The sequence below is a fragment of the Macaca fascicularis genome, chromosome 9 (assembly GCF_037993035.2).
Source record: "Macaca fascicularis isolate 582-1 chromosome 9, T2T-MFA8v1.1".
Taxonomy (NCBI): Eukaryota; Metazoa; Chordata; class Mammalia; order Primates; family Cercopithecidae; genus Macaca; species Macaca fascicularis.
Genome location: NC_088383.1, coordinates 125,707,083 through 125,723,108, shown reverse-complemented (window position 1 = coordinate 125,723,108; position 16,026 = coordinate 125,707,083). Strand labels below are relative to the sequence as shown.

Below are 16,026 nucleotides of genomic sequence, written 5' to 3'. Positions count from 1 at the left end.
ACTTTCTTTGCATTCTGGGTCTGATCTCACAGTTCAGGCTGTTGGACAGCCTCTCACATTCACTGGTTAGAGGTTAAATTGACCTGGTCCTGGCCACAGGAGCCCTGCCAAGCCCCTTCCCTGACTCCGGGCCTGGGAAGGCTTTCTGTGCTGTGGCTAGTGCTTCTGGAGCAGGGGCCCGGGTGGGTCACAGAAGTAGGTGAGATGGGAGCAGCCCTTTAAAGATTCAGGGTCAGAGCCTGTGAGGCGTCCTCTTGAAAGGAAGCCGCTGACTCTGGCTAGTGAATCGGTGAAATATATGGGCTCTGTTGACTGCGGTTGTCTGCAGTGTCCAAAAGCCCCTGGCAGTATATTCGCTTCTGCAACAGCTTGCCCGGTAGAGAAGCCCTGAGCAGGGCTTCATATGCATTGAGGGGGGCCGTTGCTCCCACCCTGCCCTGTATGAGGAAAGATGGATGTTAGGGGACAGCTGTTAAGAGAGGTGTGCACATAGATGCACAGGCAGCCAACCCGAGTGAGTGCCCGGAAGACAGGGCAGCTTTGCGTGAGCTGTGCAGGTGCACAAAGAAGACCCAAGAACTGCGGAGTCACCGCTAGGTAGGGGTGCCAGCCTGTCCTGGTTGCCTGGAACTGTCTGGCCTTTACACTGCAAGTCCTGCACCCTGGGAACTCCTTCAGCCCTGGGCCAACTGGGAGGATTGGTTCCCTAGGGCCAGGTTCTGTGGTTTTCAAGCTTTGCACCCTGAAGTTGTCCTGTAAGAGCTTCAGGGCTGTGGGGGAGGGGAGCAGTGTGAGGAGAGCCCAGGCGGGTGGCATCCTTACCCCTCCCCTCCAACATTTGTTGGTGGTATAATTTGGAGTTCTGTGGGAGTTAAAAAAAAAAAAAAAAGTGTAAACTGCTTAAAAAAAAGAGAAGAGCTTGGAAACCTGAAATGGCCTGACCAAGATGACTTAGATAAGGCGAGGCCCTGGGCCCTGGCAGCCACAGTAGGGCATGTGGCTGGCCTGGTGGGATCGGGCATGGTCCTGGGATGCCCAGCCCTGCTCACATGCATGAAATGCCAGCACAGATAGAGCAGTCACCTGGGTGTACGGAGGGCACAGCTAGCGAAATGCTCCTGGCAGTGGCCAGAGGTCTGCACAGGGTCTTGCGGAAGGCAGCGGGGCTTGGAAGAAGATTGTATCTGCTCAGGAACTACGGGGCAAGCAGCCCTGTTGATAGAATTTCTGTAATCAGCCGTGTGCACGCACGGTCGATAGAGAGGAGTGGGCGAGCTGCAGGCTTTGTCCAGTCAGCCTGGCCCTCGTCTCAGGGGTGCCCCCACTTCTCCCCGAGCCACTCAGGCGGGGGCCCAGGGTGGGCTGCCTCTCCCCAGGGCTCTCCAGGTGGTAGACTTGAGCTGGAATATCGAATGTCCTTCTGTCTGCAGGGGGTTCACAGCTAGGCAAGGTGAAACTCCCCAGGGGTGTCTTCCTGAAAGCCAGGCCCACCCCTCCACACCCCCCATGCCTCACTGTATATCTGCAGAATGACACTGACTCCAACGTCTCAGAACAGCAGGCATTTCTTGTGGTGGTGGCCATCGACTTTGGGACCACATCCAGTGGCTATGCCTACAGCTTCACCAAGGAGCCGGAATGCATCCATGTGATGAGGTGAGTGCTGTGGGTGGGAGGGCCACGTGGCTGGTGCCAACCACTGCACCTGTGGAGACTCCAGGCAATGAGCCAGTGATTGGCACTTAGGAAGAGGGCCCTGGATTCTGTTCCAGCTCGGCTCAAGCTCACCATGCCGCTTGGGACAAGCCATTTCTGATCTCTGGGCTCTAGGCTCCTGGTTTGATTCTGATTTAGTTGGTCTGGGGAGGGGCCTGGGCAATATGTTTGAAGCCTGGCCCGGGTGAATTCAGCTTGTGACCTGGGTGAAAGGTGCAGACCTGTGGTGTCTGTGATGGAGGGATCCAGGTGCCAGCTTGGCCACTTACTGTGTGACTTTAGGCAATTGCTGAACCTGGTAAACCCCAGTTTCCTCATCTGTGAAATGGGGATCCTGACAATACCTCCCTTACAAGGTGTGTGGGCAAATGAAATGAGATTGTCTATTAAGTGCTTAACGTGTAGTAAAATGAAAACAGGTAAGGTGCTGGTTGTTTCAAGTGAAGAGAAGTGTTGGGGTGTTGGTAGCCAGAGGCAGAAAGCACCTGCTGGAGAGAAAGCAGCATGAGGCGAATATCAGCCAAGTGGCCCCATAGGCAAAGTTGCCCTGGGTCTCCTGGGATGCACTCTGTGCCGGGATGCCCCCTTCCCTTCCCCACACATCCAGCACCCTGCAGGCCCCCAGGGATCCCAGGCTTGACCCATGACCTTCTTGCAGGGTGCAACCCCTCAAATCTTCTTGCAGGGTGCAACCCCTCAAATCTTCTTGCAGGGCGCAACCCCTCAAATCTTTGGAAGCCCAGGATTTATCACCCCAATTTTTCAATTCCAAGGGATGACTCTGAAGATACATTGTAATTGGCTTGCAGTTCCTTCAACTGAGTAATTGTGGAATTTAGTATTGCTCCTAGATTAAGATTTTTTAGTTTTGTTGTTGTTGTTACTATTTTTTTTTTAAGAGACAGGTTCTTGCTCTTTTGCCCAGGCTGGAACGCCGTGGTGTGATCATGGCTCTCTGCAGCCTCAAACTGCTGGGCTCAAGCGATCCTCCTGCCTTGGCCTCCCAAGTGGCTGGGACTACAGGTGCATACCACCACACCCAGCTGTTTGTATTTTAGGAATTTTTATAAAGGGGTGTGGAAAGCACAACTCATAATAAAAGTGACTCCCACCCCAATCTTGGTTTAAGTCTCATCCTTCCTTTTGAAAACCAGATGTGGCTCAGGCTGAAGCTGTTGTCCTAAGAGGGTACAGAGACTCTTGGGTGTCATGTCATCAGGAAATGATGAAAAGCTGGTTCTATAGCCAACTCTGATGACAGCATTGCCCTTGATGTTCAGTTGTCACCAGGAATCTCCATTTAGCCAGATAGATGCTGTGAGGGTCTGTGCTGCCGCCACTGACCCCCAAGATGAAAAATCCCAGTGGAGAAGAATACGCCATTAAAGGCTAGAATCAGTTTTTATCAGCTTCTATGTGTAGTTGTTCTGAGAAATGTTATTTCCACAGAATAGTCATGCAGTGAAAACAGAAAAGAAGGAATGGAAATAACTTTGAACTTGCTTGGGGAGTGGTACTTAACGAAGCACCACCATAGTTCAGGGCCTCTAGGGGTGATACCTTAGTCATGGGAGAGATTTTGGAGGGAGGTTGGTTGGGTCTCCCTGAATTTTATTTCAATCATATTAGCATAATCATGCTAATACGACATGTTATAAGTGAGAAAGTTAACTTTTTTTTGTACTAAGTAGGAATGAAGGAATACAAATTTGAAGGGAAAAAGCTCATGGGGTCATTCTCTGCTGACAATGCCACTGTTAATATTAATGACAGTTCCATTTGTGAAGGGCAGTGTGTGGAGCAGCTGCCTGGCATCGGGACCATCCCTGTTTCTCAGTGCGGTCACCTCGGGGACTTTGGCTCCTCGGGTAGGAGCAGCATCCTGACGGAGCTTGACAAGGAAATTGGTCAGGGATGATTCCAGACCCATTTGAGTGGCAAATTTCAGTGGAGGCCAGAGCTTCATCTGGACTGACATGGTCCTACTGATGCTTAATGACGTGGGGTCGGGAGCAGGTCCGGGCTCAGCTGGGAGCGTGGCCACCTCCCCAGTGGGGGAGGAAAGTGGCTCATTTTCCCTACTTCACTGCATCTCCACCTGAGGGTGCACGGGCTGTGCATGGGGTCATGTGTCCAGTGGCAGGCCAGGAGCCAGGACCTGGTTGGGCAGGGAACAGCTTGGCCTCTTGGTGGCTCTGGCCTCTCTGCAGTGGCCCGAAAGGTGAGCAAATGCATTGAGTTTCCTGTCTTCCCCTTCACCCTTCCCTTGCTCTCACTGCAACCTCTCTCTCTCTCTCTCTCTCTCTCATTTCTTTTTAGAAATGGGGTCTTGCTATGTTGCCCAGGCTGGAGTGCAGTGATACTATCATAGCTCATGTGATCTCCCACCTCAGTTCCCCAGAGTGCTGAGATCTCTGTTTCTATGGTTCTTTCACCTCTGCTCCAGGATAGGTCTGAGCCTCCTGGTTTTCCTTCCCCTCCATTTAGCCCAGTTTGCCCTTATGAACAGCACCTCTGATTCTGTCATGCCCCTGCTCTAAGAGCTTTAGTGGCTTCCCGTTGTTCACAGAGTAAATGTCTAAGTCCCCAGGGTTCTCCTCAGCCTGATTCCAGCCGCTTTCCCAATCGTGTTTCTCACGCTTCCCATTTTCACAGTCACTCTTCCCACCCACACACTCTCTCCAACCAACGCAATCACTTCACGTTCCCCACGAATGCCCCGGCTGGCCCACCTCTGAGCAGCCTGGAGCATCCTTCCCTCCTTTGAGATCCAGTTGTCTGTCTCTTCCTCAGTTCTCCCCCCAATCCTGGATTCTTGCCTCTGCCCCACCAGCTGGCACCTTGGGCCCCTTATTTGCATCTCATAAGGCAGGTAATTATGCATTTGTTTATACCTACCGTGTTTCAAAGAGGATTCAAGCTAGCAGTATATGCAAATTGAAAACACAGTGCCTAGTAAATTGTGAATTATTTGAAGACACAAACATAAAAGTTTCATGTCAGCACCTGGTACACAGGTAGATGCTTAGAGTAGATGCTCAGTAAACACGGAGTGAAAGATTAAGGCAGAGCTTGTTACTGAGCAAGAACTTTGCACTTGCCCAGTTCATCTCCTTTTTAACTGAAGTTGTGTCTCTAGTAGCTGCGCATCCAGCTGAACCAGAGTGCGTCTGGGCACCCACATCACTGACACTCATGCATACAGTAGGTGTTCAAATCTGTGCTGCCTGAACTGGGATTTTGAAAGAAGGCCCCATAACTTCTGCTTCCGTTGGTGGCAGGCGATGGGAGGGAGGTGATCCTGGTGTGTCCAATCAGAAGACGCCAACCACCATCTTGCTGACTCCCGAGAGGAAGTTCCACAGCTTCGGGTATGCCGCCAGGGACTTTTACCACGACCTGGATCCCAATGAGGCCAAGCAGTGGCTGTACCTGGAGAAGTTCAAGATGAAACTGCACACCACTGGGGTGAGCGAGCCTCTGCCCTGGCCCCAGGTCTCCCGCAATGGAGGGCCCAGGCTCCTCCAGCCTTGGGGTGGGGAAGGGATGCAACCCAGGGGGCCCTCCAGTCTCTCCCAAGCAGAAATCAGTGTCCATTTACCTTGATTTTAGACACAACCTGGAGCACACAGTGCTGTTGTGGAATATGCGATGCTTTCCAATGTGCATGTGGGCGGGGAGACATTCTGAATATTTAACAACTCATTTGTCTTAGAAATGGACCTATCAGAGTAGACCCTGGTTATACCAGAGGAGTGGGGTGCTGGGGGCCTCCTGCCATGCCAGGAGCTCCCCCTTTAGTTTCTAGATTATTGAAAGATCCGCATATCATGAAGGATCCACTTGGGGGCTAGGGACACGTGGGGAGCTCAGGGCAGTAGCTCTTAACTAACCAGTTTGGATGTAACAACCAGGAGCAACTGGTACATCCAGTTCTCTATGTGGGGAGGGGAGCTCAGGACATCAAAGTGCCCAATAATGGGAGGTCCAACTCCCAGAGTGGTGGCCTCCGCTCCCAGCAAGCCAGTGTTCCGTAAGACACCTACATCAAATAGGCACCCCCTGCCACCCCGAAGCTTCGTAGAAAAGGATAGGGATAGGACGGAACTTTTTTGAGTTAAGCATTTTATTCCATAAAGTTTCCTTCACTTTCAGTGCTGAGAAAGGCAGGATGATGATAATGTTTAAGATCATAGACTCTAGGGCCAGATGGCCTGGGTTTAAATCTGGCCACTGGTACCTTTGAGAAATGTAATCCAAGTTACTTAACTTCTCCCTGCCTTGTTTTATCTTCTCTGTCTAATGGAGACAATGGCAGTGCCTTCCTGATGGGGATATTGTAGGGATTAAAGGAATCAAAATACGTAAAGCTCTTAGAGCCGTGCCTGGTGCAGATTAAGTTCTAGTCAAGTACAAGCTCCTATTCAAATTGCTTTCATTTGTCTGCCGAGCACTTGCAGATGACAAAGCAAACATAAGTGGTAAATTCAGCAGCCAGCACCCTGCCTTTCAAGGCTCTGTGCTCATCGGCGTGGTTGTCTTTCTGTGGTGCAGACCGAGTTCTGCTAGAAATGAACTGTGCCTGTTTCGCCTAATGGGATTCAATGCTGAGTATCAGGATGGCAGGTGGAAGGAAGCACAGGGATTTTTTTCAATTCAGAGCCATGGCTTCCTGGCGCTTGGCCACCTTTCCAAGCCTGGGAGCTGCTGCCCCGAAGCTGGGGTATGTTTGCTGGGCACCAGGAGCAGAAGACAGCTGCCTGGGAGGAGAGAGCAAGTGCAGCTAGGTCAGGATGCCACAGACGGGCTCCACGTGGCTGGCTTAGTAACTCAATGCCCGTTTTCACTCCCAGGGCAAAGCATAATTACCAAGCCTGGATCAATCTGGAGGCCCCAGTGATTTTTTTTTTTCCTGGCAGTAATGAGCTTGTTGGTTCAGGAGACCTGGGGGCTTCCTCCTGATTTTTGCTCTCACTCCTTGCCCATCCCTACCCCACAGGGACTTTTCTCATCATTTTTTAATGACCTCCATCCACCAGCATCTGGTCTCTGCAGAGCATCCTCTCTCTAGGACCACACTCAGCAGCTGCTTTCACTTTTGGTGGAGAAAGGAAGGCAGTGATGCTGAGCTCCTGGCGGATTAGACAGGGCAAGCCTTAAAATAGGAGCTCTTCTATTTTGGTGACTTAGTTGGCAGCGTAATGGGGAATGAAAGCTTCGTCTGTTTAGCATCATGGATGGCAGTGGGTTGGTACGATTAGGCCTCCAACCGGGGGGGATCCTGAGCGTGACCGTGTGTGTTCGAATGTGGAAATAGTATGGAAATTGCATGAGGAGTGGCACCTGCTGCCTGTTCTCTCTTCCTGACTTCTACTGTTGCCCCTGAAACCTCTGCTCACAGAGGATCCAGGAGAGAGAGGGAGAGGAGGGAGCAGTGAAGGCAGGGCCTGGAGGGGACAGCCAGAGCTGTCCCCAACATAGTAAGGGGACACAGCTGCCAGCCCCCATTTTGGAGGATGCGCCCTCCTAGTCTGCCTCTTTAAGCATGGGGGAACACAAACGTGGCTCACCAGGATCCTCTAGGTCCCCTTGGAGCAGTCCCTAAAGCCAGAAGACATGTTTCTCCTTTGTCCTCTTCTTACTATTGTTCCTCTTCCTCCTACCAGGACCTCACCATGGATACAGACCTGACGGCAGCAAATGGCAAGAAAGTCAAAGCCCTTGAAATCTTTGCTTATGCCCTGCAGTACTTTAAGGAGCAGGCGCTGAAGGTAGGACTGATAGTTGAGGCCAGCCAGCTGTGTGCTATGCGGTGGCACCCGTGCCAGCTCCGTGTCTTGGGCTGCTGCACCTGCTGGCCAGGGTAGGAGGCACAGCCTAGAGGGAGAGCGTGGGCTTTGGAGTCAACACAGCAGGATGAACCCTCACACACTGCTGGTGGGAATGTAAAATGGTGTGGCCTTTTTGGAAAACAGTTTGGCAATTCCTAAAAAAGTAAAGCGCAGAGTTACCATAGGACCCAGCAGCTCCACTCCTGGATAGATACCTAAGAGAAATGAAAGCAGATGTTCACACACACACGTACATGAATGTGCATAGCAACATTATTCATAACTACGAAAAGTGGAAGCAGTCCACATGCTGTCCACACAAACACACGTATACATGAATGTGCACAGCAGCATTATTCACAACGACAAAAATCGGAAAAACTCCACATGCCCATCCACTGATGACTGGAGAAACAAAATGTGATCTATCTTACAATGAATGTTATTCAGCCAGAGCAAGGCCTGAGCTACTGCTATATCCTACCACATGGAGAAACCTTGAAAACGTCATGTGAAGTGAAAGAAGCCAGATACGGACAGCCACATACCGTGTGATTCCATTTGTATGAAATGTCCAGAACAGGCACCTTCACAGAAACAGAAAGCAGAGGCTTTGTCTGCCAGGGGCTGCGGGGAGTGGGAATAGGAGTGACTGCCGAAGGATATGAGTTTCTTTGGGGGGTGATGAAATTAGGTAATGGGGTTGGTTGTGCAACCTTGTGAATACACTAAAGCCCACTGAATTACACACTTTAAAACTGGGAATTTTGTGGATGGAAATTATATCTCAGTAAAACAAAAAGAAAGGCAGGAAACATACTTAGCAGCTGTACCATTTTGGTCAAGGTACTTAATCTTTCCAAGATCCACTTTCCTAACGGGAGAGTGGAGTGGATCACTGTACCTCACAGGCTGATTGACAGCAAATGGGACTGGGCATGCAGCACCCCGCTTGGAGCTTGGTCTATAAGTAGGCACTGGGTGTATGGTGGCTGCTATTTCCGCCCTTCCTCCCCCTCCTCCTCTGTCCCCCCAGACCCCATGGAAGAAGCTAATAGCGTGAGCCCCCTTGGGTCACCCCCACAAAGGTCTGTGGTCATGATGGCCTGAAATGCCAGAAGCATCTAATTTTGAAGTGGAATATGGGTGTCCACTCGTGTCTCCTTCCACAGGCCTGGAGACCAGTGGGTGGGGATCCGATGATTAAAGAGCCCTGATGTTTTGAGCTTTACCCAAAAAGATTTGGGAACTTCAGAAGCATTTGGTATTGTGTGACCACTAAAGGAAATTCAGTGAATTCTAGAAATAGGGTCAGAGGGAGACAGAGGAAGTGAGAACATGGTATTACTTTCATCTATTCAAGTACCTGTTTTTTGAGTGCCTTTAATGTGTGAAATCCTATACAAGCATGGCAGTGTATAAATCAACTCGGTATACAGGAGTGTGTGGTCAGGGTCACAGTGGTGAGGGGGTAACTGTGGGTGCTGGGGGAGGCAGAGATTCTGTCCAGCGGGGAGCGTCATGGAAGGCTCCCTGTAGGAGGTGGATTCGGGGCAGGGTGGGGAGTGGTTGACAGGCAGCAACTGGAAGGGTGGGTATTTCAAGCTGGTGGAATGGCACAGGCTCAGCTCAGAAGGAAGAAAGCAGCAGACAAACAGCTGTGGGAAGAAAGCAGTTGGGGTGGAAGGAGACTAAGGCTGTGGGATAAAGCCAGGATGCTGTGAGCTCAGGACAAGATAATGCAGAGCTGCGGATGCCAAGCCAAGGAACTTCTTGGTTAATGGGAAGTCCTCAAAGGATTTCTAATGGGGGAGTGAGTGACAGAGCCACCGAGATAGTAGTGGAGTGTTGTATTAGACTGTTCGCATGCTGCTAATAAAGACATACTTGAGCCTGGGTAATTTATAAAGGAAAAGGTTTAATGGATTTACAGTTCTACATGCCTGGGGAGGCCTCACAATCATGGTGGAAGGTGAAAGAAGAACAAAGGAATGTCTTATATGGCAGCAGGCAAGAGAGCTTGTGCGGGGGAACTCCCCTTTATAAAACCATCAGATCTCGTGAGACTTATTCACTACTGCAAGAAGAGTATGGGGGAAACCGCCCCCATGGTTCAGTTATCTCCACGTGGCCCCCCCCTTGACACGTGGGATTATTACAGTTCAAGGTGAGATTTGGGTGGGGACCGTACAGCCACACCATGTCAAGTGTCTTAGTCTATTTTTGTGCCACTGTGACAGAATATCACAAACTGGGAATTTATGAAAAACAGAAATTTATTTCTGATAGTCTGGAGGCTGGGAAGTGCAAGATCAAGGTGCTGGTGGGTTTGGTGTCTGATGAGGGCCCAGTCTCTGCTTCTAAGATGGAGCCTTGAATGCAGCATCCTCTTGCCAGGGGATGTGGATGTGGGGAAGGAACATTGTTCCTCACATGGCAGAAGGCAGAAGAGTGAAAGAGCTCACACACTCCTGAAACCCGCAAGCCTTTTTTTTTTTTTAAATGGAGTCTTGCCCTGTTGCTCAGGCTGGAGTGCAGTGGCGTGATCTCGGCTCACCACAACCTCTGCCTCCCAGGTTCAAGCAATTCCCCTACCTCAGCCTCCCAAGTAGCTGGGACTACAGGCGGGTGCCACCATGCCTGGCTAATTTTTGTATTTTTAGTAGAGATGGGGTTTCACTACGTTGGCAAGGCTGGTCTCGAACTCCTGACCTCGTGATCCACCCACTTTGACCACCCAAAGTGCTGGGATTACAGGCATGAGCCACCGCACCTGGCCGCAAGCCCTTTTTATAGCGCAAAAATCCATTCCTGAGACCGGAGCTCTCATGACATAAACACCTCCCATTAGGCCCCACCACCCACCCAACACAGTTGCACCGGGAGTACATTTCCAACACATGAGTTTTGGGGGACACATTCAGAGCACAGCACAGAGTGAGAGACCCCAGTAATCCCAAGAGCCTGCAGGGTGGAGGTGGGCGGTGTGGAGGCAGCCCTCTCATTCTGCAGGTTTGTTTGCAGGGAGAGAGGGAGGCTCTGAGACACAGCCACAGGGTCATTCGGGGAGCAAGGAGGAGGACTGCGACAACCAAGAAGAAAGAGGGCCCGCAGGCTGGGAAGGAGTGGGTTCTGGGCAAACAGTATTCCACCAGTAAGGGGACAAAGGGCAGGGAGGGGCCTGGCAGCAAGGTCGTTGTGGGGTCGGGGGAGGAGGCATGGGAGGGGGAAGGGAGGGACTGGTTCGGGAAGGTGACCACAGTCAGAGACAAGCGTCAAGCGTCGTGAAGCCTGCTTGGAACTGGAGAAGGGGTCAGCGCCTTTGTTCCAGGCGGCAAAAGGGCAGAAGGGGAGGGGCGCAACGAAGTGGACCCAGGTCTGCCTGAAGAGCGAAGGTTGCAGAGGGACACGCTCCGCACTTGGTGGCCCAGGAGGCCACGTGAGGATGTGTCTGTGGGTGCCGAGGCAGGCGAAGGAGCACAGAGCACAGAGCCCACAGGGGCTCCTGAGTTAGGAGGAGGAGCCATGGGGGCTCGGGGGAAATGTAGGACTCAGAAAGCCCAGGATGTTGGTGCCTTTCAAGTTTGCCAGCAGGAAAGGAGTGAGCAGCCCATCGCAGAGGGGAGGGAGGAGGTGGAGGGAACGGCCCCAGAAGGTCAAGTGGCCATGTGGGTGGGTGGTTGTGAACTCCTCAGCTCAGCCAGAGAGGCTCCAGGGAACTTGTTGGCACCTTTCTTTCAAAGGTAGCTCCTCCCAGCAGGGAACATGCCATGAATAAATTCCAGGAGAAAAAGCTATTTGATGTATAGGAGGAGTTAGACCTTGCCAGGGGCTGGCTGGAGTCGGAGGAGGGGATTATGGCTTGCTTGGCCGGAATGAGCAAAGGCAGGATATCTACTCAAGTGGGATGTCCGAGAGTCACAGAAATGAAGCCGCCCAGTGGGTCATGAAGGAAAGCCCGTGACAGTGCTTGACACATGAGATAGTCAATTAATGAATGCTGGCGCCTTTCCCTTCCAAGCTGTTCCCTACCCGCTGGGGAACTGACAGCTCCTCTAAACTCTCCAGACAGCTCAAGGAAGCCCATCGTGTGTATTTTGGACCCTTTTCCTTTTAAAGAGTTTAAAATCGCCTGCCTGGTAATGGGCACCATGCTTAGAATCTTCCCGACACACATCATACCCTCACCTGCTTTTTCAAACCCAATGCAGACCTGCAAGGAAACAAAATATAATGATAAAAAATTGGTCCAAAGCAGAGATGTTTTTGGAAAGATGTTTTAAAATAGTTTACTGAATGTACTTAACACTACTGAACTGTGCACTTAAAAATGGTTAAGGTGATGAATTTTATGGTGTGTATATTTTTTACCATGAAGCATTTTTATTACAAATTTTTAGAAAAAGTAAAGGCAAAAAAAAAAAAAAAAAATCACTTACTGATCAAAGAGGAAGTTAGTTCGGAGAGAGAGAGGGCGAGCCAAACCCAAGATAACTGTTTGAAACAATAGGAAAAATGAGACACTGTCAGGAATTCTTTTTGTTTGTTTTTCTATCAGTCTATTAATCTTTCTTCTGTCTCCAGAGCTGATTTAGACACAGAAGTGCCTTGGTGTGTGTTTGGGTTTGATTACACATTTGTCTGGTGAATGTGGCAAGGGGAAAAGAAAGGAAGGAAAGAGCTAGCATTTATCAGAGGTCTTTGGGCCAGACATTCCTCATGTGTTTTCATTTAATCTTGCCAGTAATGCTGTGGGTTAGTTTTATGATCTCCAACACAGATGGGAATACTGAGTCTAAGAAGTCCTCCAGCAACATATTTTGTCTGTGTGAACCAGGTGGAAACCTCTGATGCTTCTGCTCAGCCCATTTATCAGCAAGGGCCTCAGTGATGTGGCTTAACCTTAACCAAAAGTGAAGGGCCGCATGGTTCTTGATGAGGTCATATCATTCATAGCCTTCCCTTCCTGTTGGGAAAACTCCCCTGATAATGCTGGCCTTGCATAAGGTAGATGACAATGATGATAGCTGGCACCAGCTGGTAAGCATCACTGTGGACCAGGCGCTGTTTAGCTATGGGACCACATGTCATAACGCAGACCTTTGCGGAGTCAAGATAGACTACGAGCCAACATGAATATTACTGCTAGCCAACATGAATATTATATAGTACTATAAGTGTTTAACTGTACATAGCACATATTTATGTACACCCACAAATCATCCTTGCAAACATGCTTACAAGCAAGAACCCTCATGGCTCAACCAATTGCAGAACATAATACCAACAGCCAAAAACCAAGCTCTTCCCCAAAGATACCAACCAACACTATCATTCATTTATCGTACATAGTATGATAGACTAGACTCTGAGTCTCAATTTTGGCTCTGCTACTTTCTAACTGTACAGTGGTCAAAAAGGTACTGAGCATATCAAAGTCTCAGTATCCCCATTTGTAGGAAAGGGGCACAGTGAGAATCCCTTTCTAACAGGATTCTTCACTGGATGAATAGAGACAAGGTATGCAAAGTGCTTAATAAGGTGGCAGATACATGCTAAGCACTCAGTAACTATAGCTCTCCATAAATCATCAATCCTCTCAACAATCTTGGGAGCTAGGCATTATCCCCGCTGCACAGATAGGGAAACTGAGGCCCGAGAGGTTGTCACTTGTCCAAAGTCACATGATTAGGAAGTGGCCAAAGGGATTTCCTCTGATCCTCCTCTCTCCAGCCCACGGTCCCATTCAGTGAGGGAAAGGGGCTAGAGCTCCCTGCTTGCTGAATATTCAGGAAACAGATCTTTGCTCTCTGATGCTGATAAGTTTGGGGGGGCCCTGAAACTGGCTCCTGAAGAGCTTTGGCGGGAAGCCTGGATTCAGTGAAGCTACAGGAGGCTGTCCCAGGGACCAGCTGCCATTTGACCTGTTGCATTTCTTTCCCTTGGCTTCAGGAGCTGAGTGACCAGGCGGGTTCGGAGTTCGAGAACTCTGATGTCAGATGGGTCATCACGGTGCCTGCCATCTGGAAGCAGCCGGCCAAGCAGTTCATGAGACAAGCTGCCTACCAGGTGAGGGTGGGGTCAGGGTGGGTGGAAGCCGGAGGAGAAGGACCCAAGATGCCCAGGGTGGTGACTGTAGCCCCGCCCAGGTACCTCCCACATTCACTGGCCTCCATGGGAGGCAGCAAGGAGGCTCTCCTAGGCAGGGTGGGGGCTGGGAGACAAGGAACCTTCCCATTCCTCAGCTTCCTCCTGGGGAAGCAATGGGGCTCAGTCCCACAACAAGATCTGGGTTCAGTTTCCTTCCTGGCTTTCTACATTTCCAGGTCATGTTTCTACTGCGGAGTCTCCAGGGCTAGGATTTCAAAGCTGTGGCTCAGAGACATTTCTCTGTGGGTGAAATGAAGTGAGAATCTTAAGGGAAAGGCTTGGGAAACAGGAATATTTGAATAAGAAAGCAAGCAAGCCAAGGCCATTGGCCGAGAATCAGGCATTTCAGCTTGGCGTGGAGGCTGAAAACTGCATGTCTGCTGCAGCACAGAAAGGAAGTGTGATTGTTCCCTGCACGCTTCACTCAGCAGGGGCTGTGTTGGAGATGGCAGACCCCTGCAGAGGGCAGTGGCATGGCCAAGGGGCATACCAGGCACAGGCGCTTGTTGGCCAGGGATACAGATGCTTCAGTGCCAGTGGCCACCCCATCCCTGTGGGCACTGGGGGGCGGCTGCCGTGAGGGTCTGGCTTCGAGGCAGGAATGGCGGGCCATGCTCACCTATTGTTATGGTCCCCAGGACAGGACAGAGCTGGCTCCTGTTGCACTTAAGCCCCTGGGCGTATGAACACCCATGCCTGGGGCCTGGGTCAGCTCTCTGTGTGTTGAGAGTCAGTTTTCTGAGTCTTCAGCTGAGGCTGGGTTGTGTGGCAAGTCACCAGAATCATTAGATGTCCCCTCCCCGCTGTCATGCCTCTCAGGAAGCATCCTGCCCACCTTTCCCAGGAGTCGTACCTCTGATTTTGTTTGTGACCCGCAGAGTCAACCCGGAGCCCCAGCATAGTTAATGGCCATGGGAACCTCAGCATCATGAATTGTATTCAGCGCTCACTCGGAAGGCTTGACTCCAAGTAGCATGCAGTTCAACTTGCATGCAGTCAAGGGCGAGGAGTCCCCTCCCTGCACTCTCTCCCCTTCCCCAGGCTGCTTCCCGTGCACTCCCCTGCCTCCGTGCAGCGTGAGAATCTGGCTCAGTGTATATACCTGCCAAAAATAGATCTGTTTTTATAGGGATGAAGGAAGAGGGTGGAAGCTCCAGAGAGAGGCAAGCTCTTTAAAAACGGAAGAAAAAAATGCAGTTTAGCCATTCACAGAAGCCCTGGGCATCACGGAGCACAACCTCCATAGTGTCAACCTTCTGGCAGGGCCCGGAAATGGGGCATCAGGACACAGCTGTCTGCAGAGACGCTGCTCGGCGTTCTGAGTTTTTCCCAGGAAGAATATTCAAGATTCATGGTTTTGACTCTTTTCCCAGCCCACAGGAAGACTTCAGCAACAAATGTGTGACCCACAAAAAGGTCATTCTTATTTATAGCCTGAAAAAAAAAAAAAAGAGAGGTGCAGTGGCTGGTAAATTTGTCAGGGGAGTTTGAGCCCTGGGCTGACTCTTCCAAGAGGTGGGACAGGAGGCGTGGGGCCCTTACACTGGGAAGTCACAGAGGAGGACACCAAGTCCCTGGGGGTTGGTGGAATCAAATAGGTGCCTCAGGAGAGAAAAGGGCCTGCAGCTCTTGGGTGAGGACAGATGTGAGCTGTGTTTATGAATGTGGGGAATTTGCTTTCAGAAGTCCAGAGACATGCTGTTTCCTCGAGGCTGGCTGACTTTGGTACAGTGTTTTTGCAGCTTCGTTTTTGATCCTTTGCAGTTCTAATTTGATACTTGTGTTCCATTGACAGCCGCTGAGTGGATTTAAAGATGGCAGCGATCATTCAATTGTTTTTTGTTCATGCATTTATTTATTCATTAAACAGACCTATACTAGAGTGTATAGACCTAACAGACCTAAACAGACCTATCTCTATGTCAGGACTGTGGTGGGCACTGGGTTCTATACCCAACCAAGGCAGGGATCCAGCTCTTGGGTTGCTCACAGCCAAATGGTTCACTGACACCTTCCATACTTGTGGGTTAGGGAGAGGGGTGTACTGGGAAGCACAGTTGCTTTGCAGACATTGCTGCAGTCTCTTTACCTGTCTTCTGGAGAGTCTTAGGACAAAGTAGAAATGAAATTTGCAACTCTATGGGCAAAATGAACATCTCTCTACTCTCTCTCCATCCCCCATTATTATACAGAATAAGAAAGATGATGATGAATTTTATATGCCAACTTGACTAGGCCGTAGGATGCTCAGATATTTAGTCAGTCATCATTCTGAGTGTTCCTGTGATAAAATTCAACATTTAAATCAATAAACTGAGCAAAGTGGATG

The 16,026-nt window shown here is 50.3% G+C and overlaps 1 protein-coding gene across 7 annotated transcripts in view; it reads left to right on the top strand.

Annotated features, from left to right (window-relative positions):
• The window catches only part of HSPA12A (heat shock protein family A (Hsp70) member 12A), a 181,727-nt gene that overhangs the window by 144,799 nt on the left and 20,902 nt on the right, over positions 1–16,026 (top strand). For all 7 annotated transcript variants that reach the window (XM_074002851.1, XM_074002852.1, XM_074002853.1 and 4 more), the window contains 4 exons: positions 1,529–1,656; positions 4,998–5,184; positions 7,383–7,487; positions 13,500–13,616. In XM_074002851.1, coding sequence (XP_073858952.1) covers positions 1,529–1,656; positions 4,998–5,184; positions 7,383–7,487; positions 13,500–13,616 — 537 coding nt within the window. The remainder of the gene's footprint in view (positions 1–1,528; positions 1,657–4,997; positions 5,185–7,382; positions 7,488–13,499; positions 13,617–16,026) is intronic.